The 25,509-nt window shown below is 40.3% G+C and overlaps 1 protein-coding gene across 1 annotated transcript in view; it reads left to right on the plus strand.

Annotated features, from left to right (window-relative positions):
* Positions 1–25,262, plus strand: part of KLHL14 (kelch like family member 14) — a 94,449-nt gene extending 69,187 nt beyond the window's left edge. Inside the window, exons 3-8 of the mRNA XM_034995726.1 lie at positions 4,513–4,602; positions 12,491–12,569; positions 19,027–19,217; positions 19,299–19,457; positions 21,998–22,155; positions 24,914–25,262. Coding sequence (XP_034851617.1) covers positions 4,513–4,602; positions 12,491–12,569; positions 19,027–19,217; positions 19,299–19,457; positions 21,998–22,155; positions 24,914–25,054 — 818 coding nt within the window. The 3' untranslated portion in view covers positions 25,055–25,262. The remainder of the gene's footprint in view (positions 1–4,512; positions 4,603–12,490; positions 12,570–19,026; positions 19,218–19,298; positions 19,458–21,997; positions 22,156–24,913) is intronic.
* The last annotated feature ends 247 nt before the right edge of the window (positions 25,263–25,509 follow it).

Here is a 25,509-nt window from a genome sequence, read left to right on the forward strand (position 1 = left end):
CAGGAAAGGCGCCTCTACACCCAAGATGCTTTGAATCTGCTTACAAGGTCGAAATATGACCTCAGTGGTTTTTTAAAAAAATAAAAACTCTCCACCAATAGACTCTACCCATCCTTAACTGGCTGATTATTCAGTGCTTTTCTGAACACTGGCTTCGTCAAACAACCATAGCTTACTTTAAGAAAACTAACTATTTGAATACCTGGAGTTATTAAAAAAAAAAAAATAGAGGAGTGTCCACTTGCTCTAATTAAAGATTCCTTTCAATATGAAAATAATACACTTTTAAAATATGATTCAATACAAAAAAATTACACAGAAATTTCAGGAGCACCATCATTGAACACACAGGTACTCAGTAATTACTTGCTGGTTGGATGAGCATACCTATTGAAAATCAGTAGAGTGAAATGGACAAGACTGTGGGATGGGATCCAGTTTTCCCTGTGTTCGGGTTCTTTCTCGGCCGTTCATTAGCTGAGTATGACCTTCAACAAGTGACTTAACCTCTCAAGGCCTCAGTGTGCCTTATCGAGATAAAACAAATGAGTAATGCTTCCCTTGAAGTTCGTTGTATTAAATGAAAGATATAGGTAAATAAAACATTGGTACATTTTATCACGTATTGCATTTTATCATGTATTATAATATCAGATATGATTTCATTTACTAATTTCTGCTTGCCTGAATGGAAGCAAATGAATGGCAAGAATAAAACACAAGTGTTGTTATATTTTCGGAGATACAATATAGAAAACTATACACGGATATAATTACGTATTTACTTTCTCTATCTATAGCAACCGAACAGTGGTAAATGTTTGGTAATGGTGGTTAGTAGTATGAAAAGGAACATGAGACACTCTGAAGGTTTGACTCTCCTTTGTCATATCCACGAAGTCCAATTTTGTATGTAACACTTTAGGACACTTTACTGTGCTGGTACAGGGAGGGGGTAAAAGACTTTGTGTAACTGAGATTTTTTTGTGTGGCCTTAAACTTAGGAGAAAACAATTAACAGGTATATAAGTAAATTGGGCCGCTTATAACAATTGCTAACATCTCTTGAGTGTGTGATGATGAGTCATTCTGCAGAGTAAATACTGTGACTTAATATCATGTCCAAGTTTATTTTATAGTGTTACTTGCTTCCCACTTTCTTAATTAAAAATACTAAATGTAAATGTCTTATTTAACGTCCTAGACTAGAATAGAATATCAGGTGTTTGGGGCGGGAAAGGGAAACATGGTACAAATTGCTTCTGATTCAGAGACTAAGTGAATGTGTTCCCTTAGGTGACCAAAGGTTTCTTCTTTTTCAGTTTTCTGGCTTCCCTGCCCCCCACCCCAGCCTTTCCTTCTGGCACTTCTAGTTTGTTTAGTAAAGTTTAGAATTCTCACAAAGGGCCTTATAAACACGTGTTATGAGATTTTAAATCTGATTTGAAAGTGCCTCTTTCCTACTCCCTCTGAGTAAAGTGACCTTTTTAAATGGAGGGAAGTGGGTTTAGATGACAGTCATGATAAATGCGGTCATGTTCACTCAATAAAATAAGGCCCAGTGCATTTGAGGATAAATCAGTGAAATGTACAGCCCCACCTGTCTGTCTCCATCATTCATTTCCACTGTCACTTTCACAGTGGCTGATGGATCACAGTTGCTGTAAAATTAGACAGCCTTTAATCTCATTTCATCCTGATTAGCTTCTCTTTACCCTTTCCCTCTAACTCACTGACTGACACGCTTAAAACTCGCACTGGGCTATATATGAACACGAGTACAAACTTCTCCTCCAATACCTGCCTGTGAGGGCAAGGCTGGCGTCCACCTCTCAAGAATGCTGGAAAGGGTCAGGCATGTATCCCTTGTTATTTAAAAGGTAATCGATACGTGCAGTACCCAGTGCCAATTTAGACAGATGTGAGCTCTCGCTCACTGCCCTATTTATTTTGCTTTGCTTCAGGTTTAATCAGAAGTCAAATTAGGTCTTTTGCAAAACTCGAACATTGATTTAATATAGATTTTTTCTAATAAATTTGGAACGTTTCACATTCAGAATAATTTCAAAGAGTTATTTGTGTGTATTTATAGCCTCTCGATTCATGGTAATAATTTAGAAAAGACAGTAATTCAGGAATGAGAATACTAGAATACTCAGCCAAGAAATATAGCACAGAAGGTTTAAAAACAAGAGTAAAAAATAGGAATGCCTTCAAGTAGCCTTTATATTAGGACTTCAAAGAGCTTCTCTCTTATTTTGAAGGTTTGGATAGTTTAGGGCAATAGTTTCATTTGTTTGCGTAAAGCATAACAATAGGGGTAATCAAATGAAAAAGAGGCTTAAGAATAAATCATGTATTATTTCCTTCACTTAATTTCTGCTTGCCTGAATGGGAGCAAATAAATGGCAAGAACAAAACGCAAGTGTTGTTGTATTTTCAGAGACTGCGCTTTATGATCAAACTGGACCTCTAGTTAAAAAGATGCTAATACAGGTTTTCATTACCTATAATGTTTGGGCACTGAGCTGACCAAAAATTTAAATATCCGAAGAGTGGAAGTCATAACGTAAGTTGGTTACAGCCTCTATTCCTGTGCCCGCATCCCATGTGAATAGATGCATGCAGATGATAATCAACACTGTGAGCTTACACTGCCCAGATGACATGATGATGAACTGGGGTAGCACCAGACTGCTCACAATATACACAATATACATCACGTATGAGTAGCATAGTTTTCCGTTTGCTATTTTGGAACTAGCATCATAATCTAAACAATGATATATTTTTTTTAATGTTCAAAACCTATTCCATCTTAGTTGGTCGGCGAACTCAACATATATTCTGCCCCACTGGATTCTGAGAAGCTATATGGTATCTCTGCAGAGCCGTATGGTTAAAAGCATTTTCCAAAGAGATAACTGAGGGTTAAGGGGCAAAAGGACATCCCCAGGATGATTCCCTAAGTCAGTGACCTAATTAACGGACCACACACAAATCCACGGACCGCACAAATCCACATCCAATTTCCACATTATCACAGAAATCAGGGATTTCTGTACCAAGGCCTTCTGACATTATAGATATAAGTTCAAAAACAATGAATATTCATAGTAAAAAATAAATAACTAATAAAATAACCCAAACTCCTAAAATCCTTTAGTAAGAAGCTTAAATGATCTGATTTGCTCTTTCAGAAGCTATGTTAGAGACTTCAAAGCTATTCATTGTATTTACATATCTTAGCCAGCATAAGTGCATTCTGAGAAAAATAAAAGATAGGAAAAACAAAATGAAATGAGAGATATATATCATCCAAAATGAGTTGGCCATAAGATAGGCTCTCTCTCTTCCGGCATTGGCAAAAGAGCACAAAGAGCTGGCCCTGACTCATATTGATTTCCCACTGCACTGGTTTCTTAAGTGCTCTGTTGATCCGTGTCAAGCAATAAGTTCCCTGCCTGAACATGCACATCACCTCCCCATTTGTCCTCACCTAGATTTAAGGTGCCCATATGATGAGCTGAACAAGGACATCATTTTTCCTACTGGTGTCACTGGGTCCAAACCACCGCATGTGATACGATAACTAATTCTGTGTGAGTTTACATTTGCCATATGATGTGATAATAGCAGAGACCAGCACTGCACGGCACATGGGGTGACGGGGCTGTCCTAGTCTCACACTGTGCGTGTCCCCGAAAGAAAATGTAACTGAGAACAGACAAACACAGAGAAACCTGGCTTTGGTGGGTTTCTAAAGAACACGCCCTCCTCGCAGCCACCACACTGGGGCCGGGAGGGGGCGGGGCGGGAAGGGCGAGACCAAGGGAATGGATGTTTGTGATGTTCCTGACGGTTTTTATCTTTGTTCCAGAAGAGCTCCTAAGCAGGTAGGTAGGAAACGTGTGAGCGTGCTGCTAATGACATTGTACAGGAGATTAAGCGTAGACATTTGGAGAAGGCATTAAATCAGCAGGACCTTAATTTAAAAACTTAAAACTGTATGGAAATTCAGCTTGCTCATTGCCGTGGAATAGAAAGCTCCCAAGCACCCCGAGTCTGTTTATGGAAAGATTGCCAGCAAACCAGGTTTGGGCAGAGCATCTTCATGGCTCCAAGTGTCTGCAGGGTTATTTCTTCCAGGCAGTAACCCCAGCCCTGACCATTTGGGAGGATCCATCATTGCTTTAGAATGCGATCCCCACCATCAGGCCGGTGAGGAGAACTTAAGAATCGAAAGCAGCGTGACAGGTTGTCCTTGACTAGTTTGCGGAATAATATTATGTAAAATTAGTCAAAAGGGGTTGGGTTTGAGATTGCTGGGAACACACGGCTGAGCCACTGTGGATGGGTGGGTGCCCCGCTCTGCTGCTTATGCTCTCTTCTTCCTTCCGACTTACTCTCACATGTTATGCCCTTTGGTGGAAGCAAACAACCAGGGAGCCAAGGTATCAAGTCCTAAGATGAAGAATTTCACGCGTCTTTTTCTTCCCCCCTCGATTCCAGTTATGCCGTACAACAGTGCCCACCACTGCGTTGTGGAGGTAGAAAACTTCTTGTTTGTGCTGGGTGGAGAGGACCAGTGGAACCCCAATGGTAACTATTGAACTCAACAAGTATGTGTGTTGTGGAAGGCGCCGCCAGTAGCAGCCCGTTTCGTAATCACTGTGGAAAATGTATGTCTGTGCACAGGGACAAATGAAACAGTCGGTAAATTGGGCTGACAATTGGAGGGAGGGTCAACCATTGAGCCGGCAGAGGACGCACGCAGCAGAGCATTCGCTCATTGACTGTCTGGGGATTTGGCTTCGCAGTGATGCCCCAGCCCCTCTCCTTATCCATCCCCTGAGGAATGCCACGAGCATAAGCACAGACTCCCTAGAGGCAGGTAGCAAGCTGCAGCTATTAAGAATCCTCACCACCTTCCCCACCACTTCTCTCCCATTTTATCAGTACAATAAGGCAGTTTCCATAAATAAGCTTCATCTGCCGTCACAACTCATATCCCCAGTTGAAGTTCCTTTGCAGCTTTTGTTGAGACCCACTCGGGTGGCTGCACCTTTTGCAAGGGCTCCTTTCGAAGACTATCCACCACCTTCCCTGTTGATGTGATCACTTCAGAAATTTACCGCAAAGGGAAATTGAACATTTTAACGCACTTCCCAAGCCAACACGGGGAGAACACTGTGCCTTGCAGAATACGCAAAACTATCAAGATATTTTTGGAGTGCTTGCACATGAAGGAGGAGTTGCGGTTGTAGCCTTCTGGGTAACAGAGATCATTACGACCGAGAAACCATAAAACAGCTTGCAGGTACACATTTTTACTCTAAAACCCCAGAACATCCAAGCAAAATTACATATACTGCATATATTTTATTGTGAATGCTCTCTTTCAGCATCTGCACCAAGGCAAATTATAGAAAATTGTTACATCTGTTCACTCTAGAAAAATCTTCCAGGAAAACAACCCAGGCCAACCTCCAAGAACACTTCTTTGAGGAGAGCAGGACGTTCTTTCTCAAAACCTGCAGCTTTGTTGGTTCCAATCCTTGAGCGTTCCAGAGCGGACAGTTCCTGAGCTTTGTGAGAAACAGGTTTAGAACAGGAACAAAAGGGATAGTTAATATGTCTCCTCTAACTTACCTTTGCAGTGACAGACTTGATGTGTCCCCAAAAAATGCTGGCAGATGTACAATCCACTGTAAGCTCCCCATTTACTGCTTAACCTGTTCTCCCTCCAAAGTGATCTGAACTGAATAGAGCCTTTGTAAGTGAACAGGGCACAGCCATCAGGTTTATCTAAGCAAAAACTCTGCCGAGCAGTCTTTTCGAAGGCCAGATTAGAACTCACACATGACAAGAGAAGGCTGCAAAGTCCTGTTTCTGGGGACCATACTCTTAGCCCGCCTCCCGTCCCAGGTGGAGCAGGCCTCTGTTAAAATGCCAGTCTTGGGGCGACACCACTTGGTGTTCACAAAACACCATGAACTTCCCATGCCTCTGAGACAGACCTTTTCAGCGACACAGAAAACCTGCTCCCAGGGTTATGCCCCCTCAAAATAACCTACATCTGCTTACTGTTCCCCATCGTCTTATCAAGCACAGCTGAGAGATTGGGTGGGGGAGGGTGGCTAGGGAAGAGCATAATGGGCGTATTCCTTTGTCTGGTCTAGAGAGTCAAGGTTTTATCTCCGAACTAATTCAGACTCCCAAAAAACTGTGCCATTGGACCGCACCGATTTGCCTTCCCCCACCCCTCACAGGAACAGGAATTCAGTTGAAAGCCCTCAATGAATATGCCGCAACAAAAGACTATAGAAAACAGTGTTGCATTTACTGCAGAGACACCTGTCGCTGTCACTACTCAGCATGCCCCATGTGAAGAGCTATGTGACAAATTCTTGCCAGACCGTAGCACTGAGGCATTGTGTGCTTTGGACAACTGCCACTGATACATTTGTGTGATTTAACGTGTCTCTCTTCTTTTGCTTGAGCCACCAGGAGGCTCAGAATTGAATTGTAGTAAAACTTTAATTTTACGTTTACTCTCAATTTGGCCCTGGCAGCTAACTCTTTTTCTGTTGGATCCCCTTTTAGAGCTGTGGGATTCCTACCCGCAAAGCTGAGTCATTCTGTCCCTGACGTGTTTGGCACGTGAAGCCATTTGAATAGATGTGGGCAAATGCTGATAAGCCACTGATTCGGCTCTCCTAAGCAGAGGAGAATTGGTCCCATCAGGAGGCAGGCCGGCCAGTCTTCTGTACGCCTGGGTCAATCACTCAGTCATTGGCTGAGGCCTTCCCCCAGGTCAGGGGGAGGGTGGGCAGGGATATGACCTGTACAGCTGAGAGCAGTTCCCCAGAGAGGGAGCGGCTATGACAGTGAGCAACCTGGGGAGCACAGCACCAGTCTGGTAAAGGTATCTGGGCTAGGTACCAAACACACCTCTACCACAATCCTTTAGACATTTTCCATGTAGCTTCATATTCCAACCATCTGGTCAACCATACCTCACACACACACACACACATACACACACACACACACACACCTTTTTTTTAACCATGAACAGTAGTATTTATTGAGTACTAATTATTTCCCAGGAATTCGCTAAGCACTCACCTGCATAATTTTACTTAATCCTCACAACCATCCTGGGAGGCCTGTTGCATGATTGTTCTAGTTTTACTATGAGGAGTCCAAGCCCGAAGAGGTGAAAGAACTTGCCAGGACACGCAGCTTGCACAAAGATGGGCTGATTCCAACCTAGGTCTGTCTGCCTTGGTGTTGAACCATTGTATAACGTTTCCCCCTCACGCAGACATATGTATTTTGTTAGATACTAAATAACAATCATGTTTTTGCCTTTGATCTTGTGAAATTAAGTCAGTATTGTATCACAGTGGAAAGTGGCTCTTATTCCCAAGGAACTCTTCATCACTTCTCATTTAGAAAACCATGCAGGGACTCAATCATCTCAAAAATATGGGATTTTCATATTATAATACAATTATGCAATTAAAAAGTAAGCAGTTAATACCAAAACTTATAAAGAATAGCAATCCTATCATAATGTATAACTTTAATTTCATTGCTACCAGGGAGGAAAAATTAAAAATCCATGAATTCAAATGCTTTGGATATGTCAGTTCCAAAGACGAAATCTTAAGTTAAACTTCAGTTCTTCTGAAAATGATGCCTGAGATGCATGTCTTTGAATGAAATACAAAATTGTAAATTTTAATACATGCTCATAAAACATGTATGTACTCATAAAATACAAATATAATTTCATTTATCTATTATCTTGATTACAAGACCAAAATTTGAAATCATAAAACATATTACTTACTGGAAATTTAAACAGGACACATACATTGCTTTTCTTGTCAGCTATAGATACTAAATCCTATTAACTCCCTTCATGTCATTAGTGATTGGAATGCATTATAATATTCTAATACATATGCATATATTCTATCAGTGCCCCAGCTTACAGAAAACCGATTTACATTTGTCCTTCCTGATGATTGACTCCCAAAAACACTGCCTGGAGGAGACTTCCTTCCCTTCCCCATTCTTCCCTTTCACCACTGGCTGAAAACTGCCACCCCATGCTCCATTTACCTATCACTTAAGGGATAGTCAACAATGGTGTCAGGTGATAGGACATCGTCACACAAAGAGAAGAAATTGGGGAAGAGTTAGGAAAAAATGGAAAAGATGAGAAGAAACTAAAGGAGTGGGGTAATCCAAAATCCCATTGCATATGGCCACCACTCTCAAGCTGCTGGTAAAGTCCCAAAAGAAGCCACAAGGAAGGAACAAATAACTCCTTTTTAGCTCATCTTCCTCTTGCCACCACACTCATTTCTTCTGAGGTTCATTATCCCCTCCACACATCCTTTGCTAACTCCAGAATGCCCTCCTTCTTTTTCTCTCCCCAGTCCTCGGTCCTCACCGCTCTTTCACACCATTGACCCTGCCCCTGGAAAGTCTTTCTTCATCTTCTGTCAGTATCACACCGGTCCCTGCTTAGCCTTTTCTATGAGTGAAGGCCGCTACCAATACAACCAAAGCAAACATAGCTCATTTCTACCAGGAGGCACTCTGCCCCATTCCTGAAAGGAGGCAGATGTCTTCCTCCAAATGAAAATTCTAAACCAAACTCCATAGAGAAACATTCTTATATATGGCAAGTATGCTCTACATTCCTATTAACAACATTCATCTTCAGGTGCTTTGGGGAATTAACCTTGGAACCCATCAAGAATATTTTTTTTTCTAGAGTGAAATGATTGCAAATTCTACAAAACCTCCCTTATAAACCAACTCTAGATGTAATCCTTCCTTGAGTTGGAGCCTCCCTTTGTGGAATCCAAGTCTTTTGAGTCATTCTCACTCTTGGAACTCTTAACTCTTACTGTATACCCCCAAATAAAATTTAACTTACCACCCAATCACACCATCCAGACCCTTCCACAAGGTCCTTGGAACTCAATGATATCACATCCACAAAACCCCCAGAATCCTTAAACTCTCTTCTGAATGGTCACCTCCATTCTCTTCTAGTCAAAACTTGGCAATCTTATGAGAGTACTGTTTTCCCAGCCAGCCTCTCTAATGGGCACTGGGTTCTGCTCCCCAACCTGACCCAGAACTTCACATTATTGGAGGCAGGTAGATTCCTATTACCTCTTTGTTGTCCCTCCCACAACCTTAAAACCCACCACTTTAAAGGATGTCGTCAGGTTTTACCACCCGTTGCCCCTTTATGTGGCAGCTCTCTACTCATCCCGGACATGCCACCTTCTTCACTCTCCCCTAATACTTTTTCACTGATATCCTTACTGCCCTCCTCACTGGCCTTATGTTGCCCATCCCTGTAATCACATTAGTGCATATACCTGCAGCCCTTGCGTCCATCTTTCCTTCCATTGTGCCTGCCTGGTAAAGCTCTGGCCCTGGTTAAGCCCAACACTCTTCCTCCTCCTCCCTGTACCTGAGTGACTAAATGTGGATGGAGAATACTGGCTACTAGCCAACCCCACTAAATTTCCCTGGGCAGTGTACTCTCCCACCCTCCAAGTTAGCTATCTCATGCTTTCTCTCTCTTCAAATGCCTCTTTCTCCAAAACCTCCCTCCTCGCTCTCAGCTGATGGCCTTGCTTCGTAGTTTGTTGAGAATAGAAGCAATCAGAAGATAAAATCTTCATCTTGCCACAACCGAGTCTAGTGCCACTTATCTCCATTGCTACCCATGTATTTTCTCTTCCCTCCTATTATTTTCTCTTCCTTCCTATTTCTGCTCCAATCTAAGGCCTATTTCTCATTCTCACTTGCCTGCTCAAGGACTTTCCGGTACTTCTGGACTTAAAAACACAACCAAACTACCAAGCAAAACCTTCTCTTAATGCTGCATCCTCCAGCTATCATCTTTTCCTTTTTGTGACAAAAGTCCTAAGAAGCATTGCCTTCCTCTTGCATCTGTTCTCTTAGATCTCAGTCTGTCTTGAGGAGTCCCTATGTGTCTACTGAATCAACACTTATCAAGGCCACCACCAGCCTCCATGTTGCCAAATCCTACAGTCAGTTTTCAGTTGTTCACTTGTCTTTTTGAAGAACTCTTTGACATGGTTTCCAAAATATCGTACTTTTCCTCCTCTCTCTGACAATTCCTTTCCTTTGCTGGTTTTTCTTTTTGTATTCTAGGGCTCAATCCCAGCACCCATTATCTTTCATGTCCATACCTTCTGCCTAAAGGGTTTCATTTTGTTCTATGATTTTAAATAATATCTCTAGACCAATGACTCTAAAGTTTGCTTCTGCAGCCTCAGTTAGCCAGTGGCCTACCACATACTTCCACTTTGAGATCCTGTAGTCCTCTCAAGGTTAAGTCCAAAACAGAACTAGTGGTTTCTCTTACCAATCCCCACACTGCTCTTGCCTGGTCTTCCCTACTTCAGCAAATTTCATGACCTTCCATCTAGTTACTCAGGCTAAAAATCTGGCAGCCATCCTTAATTACTTACTTTTTCTCATACCAACATTGAATCTATCTGAAAATGTTATCGGCTATGCCCGGACAATAGATCCCAAACTTGGCCGTATCTGAATGTCTCCACCTTCATTCAAACCACCATCAGCTCTTGCCTTGACTGTTACAATGGCTTCCTGACAGCTCCCCTGCTCCCAGAGTGGCCCCTCTATAGTCTGTTCTTCACACAACAGCCAGAGTGACCTCTGTAAGAGAGAAATTAGGCCATGTTCCTCATTTGCTCAAAATCTTCCAGTGGCCTCCTACTGTTCTTGTAACAGAAGGCACCATCGTATACCAGTACACAAGGCTCACCGGATTTGGACCTCGTTATGCCTCTGACTTCTGTTCAAGTCACCCCAGCATTTTGCTGGTTTTAAACTCATGGCCAACCCCAGGGACTTTCTACTCACCTGGCCCACTATGTGAGAGGTTCATTCGGCAGATATTTGCATGGCTGGCAGAGGACACATCTGTAGGCAGGGAACAATTCTATTTAAACTAGCCTCCCCGCTCTCAGTCCCTGCTTTATTTTTCTTTATAGCATTCCTCTCTACTTGAAAATATGTATTTCTTTATTCATTCACAAGAACAGGGACTTTTCCTTTCTTGCTTACCAATATGTTCTCAGAACCTAGAACACGTAAGACATATAATAAATACTCGATATATTTATGCAATTAATAATTGTGTTGGATATACATGCCTGTGTGAGCATGTACATACACACACACACACACATACACACACACACCCTCATCTATCTATTCCTGTGGCAGAGTTTGGTACCTGTATTTCAATGTTTAGTTACACATATATGAACAAAAACAGACTTTCAGAGTTAAAACTTCAAGTGCTTTTAGATGACTGTCATCTCAGGCACTACACAGAAAATGAAGGCACTCTTTTGTTTCCATTTCTTGCTTTGGTGTCAGTCGGTATGAAAAATAAAATTCATTTTTTTAAAAAAAAATTTTATTATTTATTTGACAGAGAGAGAGACAGCGAGAGAGGGAACACAAGCAGGGGGAGCGGCAGGCAAAGGGAGAGGCAGGCTTCCCGCTGAGCAGAGAGCCCGATACGGGGCTCGATCCCAGGACCCCGGGACCATGACCTGAGCCAAAGGCAGACGCTTAACGACTGAGCCACTCAGGCGCCCCAAATAAAATTCATTTTAATGCCTCGGAGGCACCGCTGTGCTTCCGAGGCTCAACAGAGGGGATAAGGGCTCACCAGCTCTGAGGACTCCTGTTTCCCATTTGAGCACATGTGCCTTTAACTGTGCTTCCCCCGAATCCACACACAGAACTCACGGGACATGCACAGGCTAAACCTGATTTCCTAAGGCAAACTCTTACTCTAGTGATTGCTGTGATTTCCATGGGGAGAGAGCTGACTCAACCACGGCTAGGTTTTTGGATCATTAAAAAAAGGGCTCTCACCAGAGATATCACGCAAGGTGGTCTCTGGAACTGATTATTTACAGACAATAACTTCATGTTTTTAAAACACAAAAATTACCAAAACCCAGAAATTTGTCCCCTAACTTTGTGGTAAAACTGGTTTGATAAACCATACTTGCTTTTCTTCTCATGGTTTATTTGTTTTATTCTGACTCCTTCCAAAAAAAAAAGGAAAGAGAGAGAGAGAGAGAGAAAGAAAGAAAAGAAAGAAGAAAGAAAGGAAGGAAGGAAGGAAGAAAGAAGAAAGAAAAGAAAGAAAGAAAAGGAAAATGGAGGATAAGAGAAGGAAAAAGGAAAAATAGTTGAGGCGGCACATTTATTTTTCCACGGACTTCCTGCTTCTCAGACTGTGTTAGATAGTCCCTCCAACTTAATTCATCTCTGTGTTACACCTGAGAACAGAGACATCTTATAAATACTATTAAATGTTCAAAACAACAAAGGAATCTAAGTTTTAAATGTCTCAAATATATTTTTACAGGAAAACACAGTACAAATTTTGTCAGCCGATATGATCCTCGATTTAATAGCTGGATACAACTTCCACCCATGCAAGAAAGGTAAGTGTTTATTTCGTACGTCTGAAACATTCGTGGCTGCTTTGCAGGAAGCGTGGATGCTGAATGGTTTTCTGTGATAAATTATGCTAAACGGAGCCAATGAAAGAATGCAAAATTTGTCCTGGCTAATTTAGAATAACTACTTTGTTAACTCAATGGAGAAAAATAATCAAAAAGTCAATTATTGGTTCTAACAGAGGAAGAAAAAAATTGTATGACTTGTCTTCCATTACTACATTGCTTTGGCTTTTTGGCAAGTGGAGCTAAAATCTCACCGCCCCTCCCACTTTTCTCAGTGGTAATGTACTTAAATCCTATATATAAATATAAAACACCATTCTTACAGTGGTATCCATTTTGATGCAGAAAATGCAAGTATTAAATTTTCCAGTCTCACTAACTCAAATCCTTGACACTTGCCCTCTCAACTATCCTCCCATCATACATTCAAGAAGAGGTCCTTTGTTAGCTTTAAAAAAAAAAGTCTTGCAAGCTGTCATCTCGGTTTTTTATGTACTTGGTGTTTATCTCTCCCCTGTCTCCCAGCTGCCAAGGGGTAAGCGGTTACTACATTCATACAGATTTTGCCTCTCCTGCCGTTACCTACAGGAGGCCACATCTTAACATGCACATGCAAATTCCCATGCTAAATTGTGAGCACTCAGGGCGCCTGGGTGGCTCAGTCATGCCACCTGCCTTTGGCTCAGGTCATGATCCCAGGGTCCTGGGATCGAGCCCCGCATTGGGCTCCCTAAGCAGGGCGCCTGCTTCTCCCTCTCCTTCTGCCATTCCCCTCTGCTTGTGCTCTCTGGCTCTGTCTGTCAAATAAATAAATAAAATCTTTAAAAAAAAATAAATTTTGAGCCCTCAATTCTTTTCAAATAATACTTCAGCATCCTCTCGAGCGAAGTATCCAATATAATAACAATAAGCTGCAACTTATTTCTTCTTCTCAACTGAATTATTGAAGAAATAATTTTCTTTCCTGTTTCCCTCATGACTCTTCACCTTAACATCTCTTTTATAAACATTCAGTTAGATCACACTAAGATCAACTTAGATCCTTATCATAAATTCCAAGTGAACAGGAAGTTCTCAGGTAATATCATTGATTCAAAAATGTGCATTACTGTAGCAATGCTAGGAGAAAACTCTGTATCTAACGCTCTGTTCCCTATAAATATATTAAAACCGCCTTTTGGGAGACTAAAAACTATACATTGGAAATGATGAGGCACAATATAAGGACCACAGACACTTTTAGGAATGTGTAGTTCAAAGGTACCTCGAGGAATAATTCTAAGTCAGCTAATATCCTGACACACTTCTCCGCCCCCCGTCTTGCACATACCTGTATGCACGGTAGCCTCCTGATGTCTTTCTCCATTGAGCCTTGTTTCTCTCCCTTTGGGGTTATTTCTTGGTTGCTCTTATTGTGGCTGCATCACTTTACCCTTTAATCAAAACCATTCCAAGAAGTTTTACTTTAAAAAAAAATATTTTTTTAAAATAAATATCAGCAATATGTTTGAAATGGCAGCATCTCATCACCACGGTCCCCTTTGCTGGGGGCTGCACACCATGATAATTAACCTTCACGCCTTCAGTTTGGGAGGCATAACTCACGTCGCGGTCAATTATCTCACTGTAGAGCCCCTAAGGATGAGAAGTATTGCTGCAAAACCTAATTAGTAATTTTTCTAAATGTGTATTGTTTACTTGATATTCTATAATGACTTCCTCTGAGGCACTATGGCCTATCATGGCGGGGTCCTACTTAGACAATTTTTAGCAGCTCATTGACCTGATAAAAAGACCTGCCATGGTCTGCCGGCGCCCGGCAGCCACCGTTGACAGGATGGACTGTTTAACGTTTCTTTCTAAGTCATTATGGTATATCATGTCAGGTCCCTAGTAAGAGAAGTTTTTTTTTAGATTTAGAACAATCAACTCGGTAGACCAAATAAAGAGCTCCTTACAGAGCTGAGCGGGAAAAGGCAGATCTCACAAATGCCCAGTCAATCTTCTAGCTCCAGATCTCCTATGCGCTGGTTGATCCAGGCAGCAATCCATAACTTAAAATGAAATTTTTCTGTCATTGCCAAGCCTCCATTCTAAGTAGCAAGTGTGATCATTGACCGGCGTGGCTTAATTGGTGATTAAACGAAGAAGAAAAAAAGAAGAAGAAAATATATGAGACACCCTTCAGATCCAAAAAGAAGTCTCTTGAAACACTTCAATGAGTTAATTCTGCATTGTATAGATCATGAATCAGGCTCACCAGAACTTGCCCCACCTCCCTCCTTCCATTAGTTGCTAACAAACCAAGGAGAAATGGTTATGCTGAGAAATTACCAAACTGAGAATAATAGAAACATGTTGAAAACCACCTCTGGGGTAACCCACTCTTAGAGCTGGCTGGACAGACTCCTAGGATATCTTACCTAATCAGAGCTTCCTAAGGCGTGCTATAATAAAAGTGCAGAATATGCCCCTCCCACCCAGTCCAACAGGGCAATGGGCACACTGCCTCTAGGTTTACTCAAAACTAACTCGCGAATTGTATCCCTGCTACCTGTGAAATAATTGCAGGAAAATATACATTTAAATGTAATGCTACTGAGTTATTTTGGTCTCATGTAGGATTTGATTCTTCAGTGAAAAGAGGTTAAAAGTTGAAACTAGGATCAATAGAAACGCTTTGATGACTTTACATTATTTTCCAGTAAAAATAAACATTTTGGGTATTATTTATATGGAGATCTTACCTCCTAGCTAGTGTAGGAAAAAAAAAAAAAGATGAAAAAGAAAAAGCAGTTTGGAGAGCACTAACAACAAAGTTTATATTTCACAGAGTAAGAGAAAAGCTAGAAGGAAATACATAAAAAATTGTTTCCAAATTTAAATATTTTGTTTCTAGAAACTTTACAAGAAACAACGTGAAATTCTATTTGAAAAATCTGTTGCCATTTGAATCTGATGGTGAAAGTCAAGAATTGAGCTAAGGTTCTAGTAATTCAGTCTCATGCTTTAGTATATAAACTGACCACCCTAAGGGTCAGAACTAGTAAAGACCTGTACAATATGCAGGGTTCAAAGTATGTTTGTAGAAGTTGCTGGTAGTCTCCTTTTAACTTACCACAATGCGTTGAATATTGCCTCTGGCGTTGGGGGAGGAGGGGCTTGAGGAGAGAGATGAATAATTGGAAATACAAATAGTGTAATCCCATGTAAAAATCTTCAGTAATCTGGAATTTACTTTTCCAAAAAAAGCCCCAGAGAGCCTAATCCTGTGTGGTTCTTCATGAGGTGGGGGGTGGGCAGGGAGCACTCCCAAGAGAGACCTGGTATGGTAAAATTTTAGCCTGGAGCAAAGGTTCACATTGCTGACAGACCATTAACTATCCAGTGCTTCTATAATGCATTTCATGAATTCTCACTTTGGGCATGCAAGGGGATAAGTCCTAGGCTCAGAGTCTTCACTATTGGAATTTCTACATAAAAATGCCCTTTTAGTCAGGAAGTGAAACCTACTGATTTTTTTTTCCATTTAGATCCTAACAGTGACACTGTGTGGATAAAGCTAGGAGTACACATGTAGCATCCAAATTAAGAAAATCTTGGCTAAAAAGAGAGCAAGTTCTGACAGGCTCACTCAGTGTCACTGAGGAAGGAAGGAACCAGGACAGACAAAGTGAGAAAACTGAAATTTAGACTAGGATGAAAGGAGTTCACACTACCATGAAGAGATCTTGCTCTTATTCTCCATTATCTAAACTTATTTAATGGAGGGTTTTCATACTTGTCATGAGTAACAGGCATTTTCTCTTCTAGACCAGTATATAGCGCATGCAAGAATGCAACACCTTACAGCCCACATAATCCAAATTATTTAAAGATGGCCCATTAGTAAAATTATTTCAGAGGCTCTAAGACTTGTTATAGAATGCTCATATGGAAGAGGGATACTGACTTACTCTTGTGTCCACATTGCAAAGAAATATCTGTGTTCCTTTGGTCTATTCTTGTAGACATGTCTCTTTCCAATGAAACATTTTAACTGAGAAGATAAAAGCACTTATAAGACAACCGTGACCCTATCATATTCAATAAGAGAACAACTGAAATCTGGTTAGAGAAATAGAAGGAAGCAATGGACATCTGTGGGCACTTAATTTTGCAACTGTTTTTAACCTAATATTTATAACCTAATATTATATTTAACCTATATTATAAGTAGTATTATATTTAAATGGGTTTTTACTTCTCTGTAACAGGAAATCTCAAAATTTTTAAATTAATGATTGCTCTGATAATCCAACTAAAAGCTTCTTCCAAATACCTTTCTCCAAACTTATATGTGGAATCTAAAAAAAAAAAAAAAAGTCAAAATTACAGAAGCAGAATGAATGGTGGTTGCTAGGGGCTAGGGGATGAGGGAAATGAGAGCTTGGTCAAAAGGTACATACTTTCAGTTATAAGATGAAAAAGTCCCAAGTATCTAATGTATAACATGATGATTATAGTTAATACTGTAGTGTATACTTAAAATTTGCTAAGAGAGTAGATCTTAAGTGTTCTCACCAAAAAAAAAAAAAAAAAGGTAGCTATGTGAGGTGATGGATGTGTTAATTCACTTGATTGTGGGACTCCTTCCACAATGTATGCATATATCAAATCACTGCAGTGTAACTTTAAATATATTACAATTTTATTTGTCAATTATCCCTCAATAAAGCTGGAAAAAATTAAAACAAACGGAATACATCACCATCTATACCATTACCGATATAGTAATAAATTACCTAAACAAACAAAGAATTTAACTGTCTTTTACAATATTACTAGGAAAAGTTTCCTTGCAAACATCTTGATGGCTGATTTTTAAAAACTTTTTTATCTGGGTAATGGCTGATTTTTAAAAAACTTTTTTTTTAAAGATTTTATTTATTTATTTGACAGAGAGAGACACAGCAAGAGAGGGAACACAAGCAGAGGGAGAGGGAGAAGCAGGCTTCCTGCTGAACAGGGAGCCCGATGCGGGGCTTGATCCCAGGACCCTGGGATCATGACCTGAGCCGAAGGCAGACACTTAATGACTGAGCCACCCAGACGCCCCTAAAAACTTTTTTATCTGGGTAATGATGGTTCCAAAGCATGAACAAAATGCTAGACACTATGATAGCACTTTACATATGTATTTGCAAATAACCCTGTAAGGAAGGTACCATTAACATCCCCCTGTTACAGATGAGCAATCCAAGGCCAAGAGGGGTTGAGGCACATGTCAAAGGTCACACATCCAATAAATCATGTAGCCAGCAATCTCTTCCAGAGACTAAACTGTTAATCAAGATGCTGTATACTGCTTCCCAGAGGTTTTGGCACTTTGTAAACACAACTTGGAAAATCTCCTGATAAAAACCTCTAGGGACTCTTGATCTTGCTACTCACATTGCCCAAGAGTCTTGGCACTAATTTTTATGAAGACCATTCAGTCATCAAACAAATTATATTCTCTGAGGGGCTTGGCACTTAAACACTGTACTTACTCAGTATTGGACCGTGTGTTATCCCCATAAAGTATATTATTCCAGTAGCAGCAACGAGATAAAAGAAGCGAAGGGTCAAGGACTTTCTCAACATATCAACCTAGTCATCCTCCAAATTTTTGAGTCCCCTTTGAACATGTGTTCTCCCTCAGCTCTCATGTCTTACTAGTTCCCAAGTCTTATATCTTCCTTTAAAATATCTTTGGCATCAGCCCTTGTAAGTCTTCCATAAAACTCTAATTCAGGTCCTCAATATCTCACTCCTATCTTATGGTTTACCTCAGAATTGGTCCTTTCAGTACAGCTGGTGTCTTTGGCCCTTGAAGGCATAATGGGAAAATTTAATAAATTGCCTCTCTGGAAAAGAGACTAAAAAATAGCCCGTAGCTTTGTAAAAAGCAACAACCAAAACCAAAAACCATATCACTAAAATTCCTACAATAGGTTATGTAAGAGCAAAATTTCAACACTAAATTCAGTTCACAAAAGTTACTCTATTTGCAGTAGTACTGAGAAGGGAAAAAAAATGATAATTGAAGAAAAATTTTGATGATGTAGTTCTCTTATAAATTGGGAACAATGACCCTTGAAGGACCATGAAAAAAGTGAATGTCAAGATAATTTATTATTGTTACATTATCTACCTCATTTTTCACTTTGTCTTACTGAGCTGTGATACCCTTACAAGGTACCAAATATCCCAAACATTAGTGAACAACTTTAATGGTGTATCAAAAAGCAAAATAAAAGGAGCTGAAATGCATATGATTACTGTAAAGGTCTCAGATTTAGAAGGGAGCTGTGTGTGTGATTTCCAAGTTCCTGCAACCCTTTCTAAAGCAGGATGTACCTCCTTGGCCTGAGCTCCTTTTGCAATTTACAGCGGGTTGTTGTTTTCATTGTAGAAGAGCCAGTTTCTATGCATGTCGGTTGGACAAGCATTTATACGTTATTGGTGGAAGGAACGAAACCGGCTATTTGTCCAGCGTGGAGTGCTATAACCTAGAAACAAACGAATGGCGTTATGTGTCCTCTTTGCCTCAGCCTCTGGCGGCTCACGCAGGAGCAGTGCACAATGGGAAAATATACATTTCAGGCAAGTCATTCCTCTACTTTCTGTTACAAAGTTCAGTGCCAATGCCCTTTCATGACTGGTATGTATATGTTTCATTCACAGGGGGTGTACACAATGGAGAATATATCCCCTGGCTATATTGCTATGACCCTGTGATGGATGTCTGGGCTCGAAAACAAGATATGAACACAAAACGCGCCATCCACACTTTGGCTGTCATGAATGATCGCTTGTATGCAATTGGAGGAAATCATTTGAAAGGTCTTTTTTTTTTTTTCTTAAATCACAATATCATTTGCATCTCATGTTTCTTGCTAAGGGGTTTTCTCGTTAGATAATCATAGTTAACCAAGTAAAAAACATGTTGACCAAATAAAATCGACTCTGTGTAAATTAGCTGGACCCTTGGGCAGGCATTTATTTTAACTCTTCCGCAGATAGGATTATTTTGAAGTTACCACACACATTAAAGAAATGAATAATGATGTTAACAGAAAGTAAAAAAACGAGAGCATTAAAGCACGAACAATTTGTTGTAACAATGAGTTCAGTAAAATAAATTATTCCTTATCCCCAAAATTATAGTAATACATTTTTTCCAGAAAATTGTTTTTTGTAGTAATCATGAAGAACTTCAGTCACAGAGGCACAAAGAAGCTAATACATGATTTTTCTTAACGAGAACATGTCATAGAATTTCATGTCTAAATTTAGAATTATTTCTTTGAAGAGTTGAATACCAGACCTTCTATGACTCTCAAATTCTTTGTTTGCTTTATAATAAAAATATTTAAAACAGAGTATTTTTAGAGTTTTGTTTGGCTCCTTTCCTTCTCCATATATGTCTATGACCACAACTTCCTGTAGTTTGTGTGCGCGTGTGATTTCATGCTCATGCGCAGCACACGGGTGCGACAGGGAAACAGAGAGAACTCTGGTGTTGAGAAGAGTCCCGAACTGCCTCGGGCCACAGTCTCTCGTCACCTGAAAATGAAGAAACTGGTCTAGTTGATCTCCAAAATCTCCTCCAGCTCTGGCCGGCCATGATCCTTGAAATTGAACCAAACGAGCAATAGGCCATCCAAGTGTGGTAGCTGAGGCCCATCTGTGCATTTATTTTTCCGTAGTACACCCATCTAAAAACTGGGTTCAAAGTGGACATTCCTGTCCGGATTTCCTAATACATATGTACCCCTCTCGTAATAAAGACCACACAGGCTTAATGTTTATGTAAATATTTCCAAGTTCATATTCAGTCCTAAACGTCAATATCCTGGTCCATGCTGTTCATCTTTGTGCTCTCCTCAGTGGGAGATTATCTTTGCGGCTGTAATTCTTCCTTTTATATTCTTTTTCTCTCTCACTGGTGCTCCTTCATTTCAATCCATACACCATTCCTTTACATCAAAATATTTGTATGCAGTATTAACTTTGTAGCTTTCTACATTAAAATGTGATTTCTGCTCATTTCTTTTGCATAATAATGACTAAACATTCTAGGAACTCTTAATGCTTGAGGTTATACCAGAACAGAAAGATTTGGGGAATGACAACCTAAATAACACACACACACACACACACACACACACATCAAACTAGGTTGGCTCACGGAGGCATTATGGCTTAGAGGGAAAGGTATGGATCTGGGTCCCAGTTATGCATTTGGAGTTGTGTGATCTTACTCAAGACACTCAACCTCATGTCTATAAAAGTGGGATAATTGTCCTTTCCTTGGTAGTTTTTGTGAGGCTTACAGTCAACATATATATGTACTGGGTGCAGAGAAGGCATACATACCCTCCTGTGATGCCATTAGAATTTCAGAACTGGGAATTTGCCCCAATCCTCATTCACATATATTATCATCAATAATCTTAATGGTAAAGGAAAGGAATATGCCACAGAATTCCAGTAAGCCCTTCGTTCTCCTGTTCCCAAAGCTGTGATTTATTTTACGTATGAAGTTAGTGGCCTAAAAGAATTTGTCCACCTCTTCCAGAATGAAAATTATTCTACTTTTTGGTCAATCTCTCTATTACTTTGGAGAGCCCAGTAGGTTGATTAATTTAGTGTATGCATTGTAACTGTCAGCTAGCAAATAGCCATTGCATGCATTTAGATAGAAGAAAAATATTAGTAAGGATTTGGTCTGCTCGGTGACCATGAAGCTCTTCCCAAGGATTTTTTGACTTCCTAAATTAAAAGCAGGGTCCCAGTGGAGTCCAAGAACTTAAGTTGTTCTCTGCCACCTGCTTATTGCCCCAGCCACTGAGAAACTTCATCAGAGGTGAGAGGAGAAGCCCTCAGCAGAAGTTAGCCCCCTACTCTACCTTGATCCTTAGTAGATATTGGAAACCACTCACGTCATCATAGTTGTTTATAAACATAAAGAGTTAAAAAGGTAAAAGATGCTGAACACCATGTTTTTAGTTAATTAAAACATTTTGAGAGAGTTAAATATTCATTTAGGAAAAATGATCCCGTTTAGTCTGTAAGAATATGAGCTCCGAAGCCTGTTTGCCTGAGTTTAAACTTCAACCTGTCTACTTGCTGGCTGCGTGCCTTATTCAAGTCATTGCCTCTCTCTGTCCCTCAGTTTTCTCATCTGTAAAATGAACATAATGGCATAACTATCCCTGTAACATGTTTCCCAATTTCACCAGTAAATTTATACTTTTGTCCTTTTAGAGACAAAATTATCTATTTCTTGGATCTAGAGCTTTTTAAAAAAGAAGGCCTAGCCTTGAATCAGGACACTGAGAGTTTATTCTTACGTGGTTCCATTTTGCTATGTCACTTAGGTTTCTCCCACCTTGACGTAATGCTCGTGGAATGCTATGACCCAAAAGGTGACCAATGGAATATTCTCCAAACTCCCATTTTGGAGGGTCGAAGTGGTCCTGGCTGTGCAGTGCTCGATGATAGCATTTACCTTGTGGGAGGCTACAGCTGGAGTATGGTATGTGTCCACATTTACCTCACCCTCCTCCTTTCTGTTTTGTTCTTACTTTATGTTTCCCTCCATGTGTGTTACCATCCACACAAAAACCTTTTAAGAGTATCATGTTTGGGGGCGCCTGGGTGGCTCAGTCGGTTAAGCACCTGCCTTTAGCTTGGGTCGTGATCTCGGGGTCCTGGGATCGAGCCCGTCGGGCTCCCTGCTCGGCGGGGAGCCTGCTTCTCCCTCTCCCTCCGCTGCTCCCCGCTGTGCTTGTGCTCTCTCACTCGCTCTCTCAAATAAATAAATTAATTTAATTAAATCTAAAAAAAAAAGTTTAAGAGTATCATGCTTGTATGCAAACAGTAAGTTACTTTAAGTAATAAAAAAGAATCAGCATGTTTGCTGTCGAGCTGGCTTGCTCTCTGATCAACTGTATCCCCAAATGTGGCTGGTCTCCACTTCTCTCCTATCCCCATGCCTTTGTGATTCTGGCTTTCCAACTAAAAATGAGACTGAGTGGTTTCTAAAATGTTCTTTTGAAATTGTTTACATAGTTTGTTGAATTGTTTGAATTGTCCGAAAAGTTTCTGACCAGGAAGGCATGAAAACTAGAAATTGTTAAATATCTACAAATTCTCTTTAGGATAATTTGCCATTGCTTTTCACTTTGCCCCATCTTTATCACAAAAATTTCCAAGCTCACACAAAAAGCTAGAGTACAGTGGACTCTCGTTAACCCAGCATCCAGCTTTAACATCCATCAAGATTTTGTGATACTTTATCTGTCCTTCCTTTTAAAAATTTTGGCTGAAGAAATCTGAAGCAAATTCTAGACATCATATTATTTCACCCTAAATGCTTCAGTATTTATCTTTAAAAAAATTTAAAAAATTATTTGCTTATGTAAACATACCATCATCACACCCAACAAAATTAACAATAATTCCTTAATATCTAATCTATATTCAAATGTTTCCTATTGAAATGTATATTTCAAGTTGATATGTTCAAGTCAGGATCCAACAGTCTCACTTGTATTGGGTTATTGTATCTCATCCATCTCTTGCAATCCGGAAAATTACCCCACTCCACTTCTTCCATACCATTAACTTGTAGAAAAAAAACAAGAAACAAACAAACAAACAAACAAAAAAAAACAGGGTCAGTTATCGTAGAGAATAGCTGGCATTTTGGAATGGGCAAATGATGACCTTGCGATGTCATTTAAAACAGTCTCTGTCTCTGTATTTCCTATAAGACGGAAAGTTAGGCATAAGGACTTAATAATTAAGCTCAGCTTTTTTCTCTTTAAAATTTCTTTTGTGGGGCACCTGGGTGGCTCAGTCGTTAAGCGTCTGCCTTCGGCTCAGGTCATGATCCCGGGGTCCTGGGATCGAGCCCCGCATCGGGCTCCCTGCTCGGCGGGAAGCCTGCTTCTCCCTCTCCCACTCCCCCTTCTTGTATTCCCTCTTTCGCTGTCTCTCTCTCTGTCAAATAAATAAATAAAATCTTTAAAAAAAAAAAAATTAAAAAAAATAAAATTTCTTTTGTTTCCTTTTCTTTTCTCTTTTGTCAGGAACACCTGAGGAGGTGGCCATATAGTTGGAATTATATCACATTAGGAGCCACACACGCTGTGTGGTCAACATATTCATTTTTTAAATGATGACTGTCTTTATATTTTCTTAGTTATGGGTTGGTTTTCTAAGACTAACTGGGGGTTGGGTGCCTGGGTGGCTCATTCATTGAGTTTCTGCCTTCGGCTCAGGTCATGGTCCCAGGGTCCTGGGATCGAGCCCCGCATCGGGCTCCCTGCTCGGCGGGAAGCCTGCTTCTCCCTCTCCCGCTCCCCCTGCTTGTGTTCCCGCTCTCGCTGTGTCTCTCTCTGTCAAATAAACAAAATCTTTAAAAAAAAAAAGACTAATTGGGGGTTTATTTGTTTTGCATCAGACAAGGTTGTTACATAGTTTGGGGGGAGTTTTCAATGGATCTTAGTTGTATGGAGGCAAATATAGATCGATATATACGTAACTAGATACTCAGATCTGTGCTTGTTCGCTGGTGCACATGACGAGCTGCAAAAGCATACGCATTTGGAACCAGACACCAGCAGCACACATTCAAAAACTGATGACTAGGTTGGTTGGAATTTGGGGGTTTTGCCTATGATATAAAAACCAAACAGCTCTGGTTTTAGAAGGGAAATTTACACAAGCACTACCGCTAGATGTTAACAAAGGAAACAAGATTAAAGACATTTTTTATTTCTCATGTGGCCACTTGAAAATCAATCGATCGATCGATCAATCAATCAATGTACAAAGAAGTTGGCAAGCCCACTTTTCCAGTTTACTTCAAGCTAGTTTTGGATGCCAGCTCTGATTCTCTAGGGTAGTAAAATAAGAATGGAAAAGTGAGGCAACAATCTCAAATCCAATTTACTGAAATTATTTGAAAATTGAAGGTGAGTTTTTTAACTTAAACCAGCTGGACAAATTCCAATTTTTGGTCAATTATTTTGAAGGATTTGTTGATCATCTAGGTGTTGCAGGCACTTGACTTTTATTATTAATTACACACACATAGATTTTGAAATCTTGTGACTCTCAAATTTTCCTTTCGAATAAAACAGTTTAAAATCCACTGCTTTCATTTGGAACTTTTTAGCAAGAGCAGAGAATTGATGTTTTCTTTCCAATGTAAATGTGACCGATAAGATGGTCGTTGCACTTCTCTGAGCATTCTTCCCTAAATGCCCCCTGCTCTGCCATTACAGGGGGCCTACAAGTCATCTACAATATGCTACTGTCCGGAAAAAGGCACCTGGACAGAATTGGAAGGAGATGTAGCGGAACCTCTGGCAGGCCCAGCCTGTGCAACGGTTATCCTGCCCGCCTGCGTACCTTACAACAAATAACACCAGCAAGCCCTGGAATGAACAGTATCACGTTCTTGGAGACAGTGACAGGTGACATCTCTATTATGCTAGGAACAGTGCATTCTAATGGTACAACTGCCGAAACCCACCCTTGGTTTCTAACGATATTTCCAAGTAACTACAAAAGAAAAAGACCTGTTCTTGAACAGATACCATGTCTGTAACTCGGATCACACCAAACACGCGGTGGTGACAGACTCTTCCATTTCAGACTGGTTTTAACTTGCCCCAGCTTTACGAAAAGCCCTCACGTGGATTTTAACTTTCAAAAGGAGAAAGATAAAATATAGAAGAGTGCCCCCAGAGAGACCTAAGATCAGTATTGTGCATTGTAGTCTACCTGCATGTGATCTATGTTGAAGTTTTGGGGATATTGTGTTCATGAATGATTCAGAATTTGACCCACTAAAATACTTACTGCATCACAGAAATTG

Source organism: Mirounga leonina, unplaced genomic scaffold (genome assembly GCF_011800145.1).
Source record: "Mirounga leonina isolate KUSES-001 unplaced genomic scaffold, KU_Mleo_1.0 Mir_93, whole genome shotgun sequence".
In the NCBI taxonomy this organism is placed as follows: Eukaryota; Metazoa; Chordata; class Mammalia; order Carnivora; family Phocidae; genus Mirounga; species Mirounga leonina.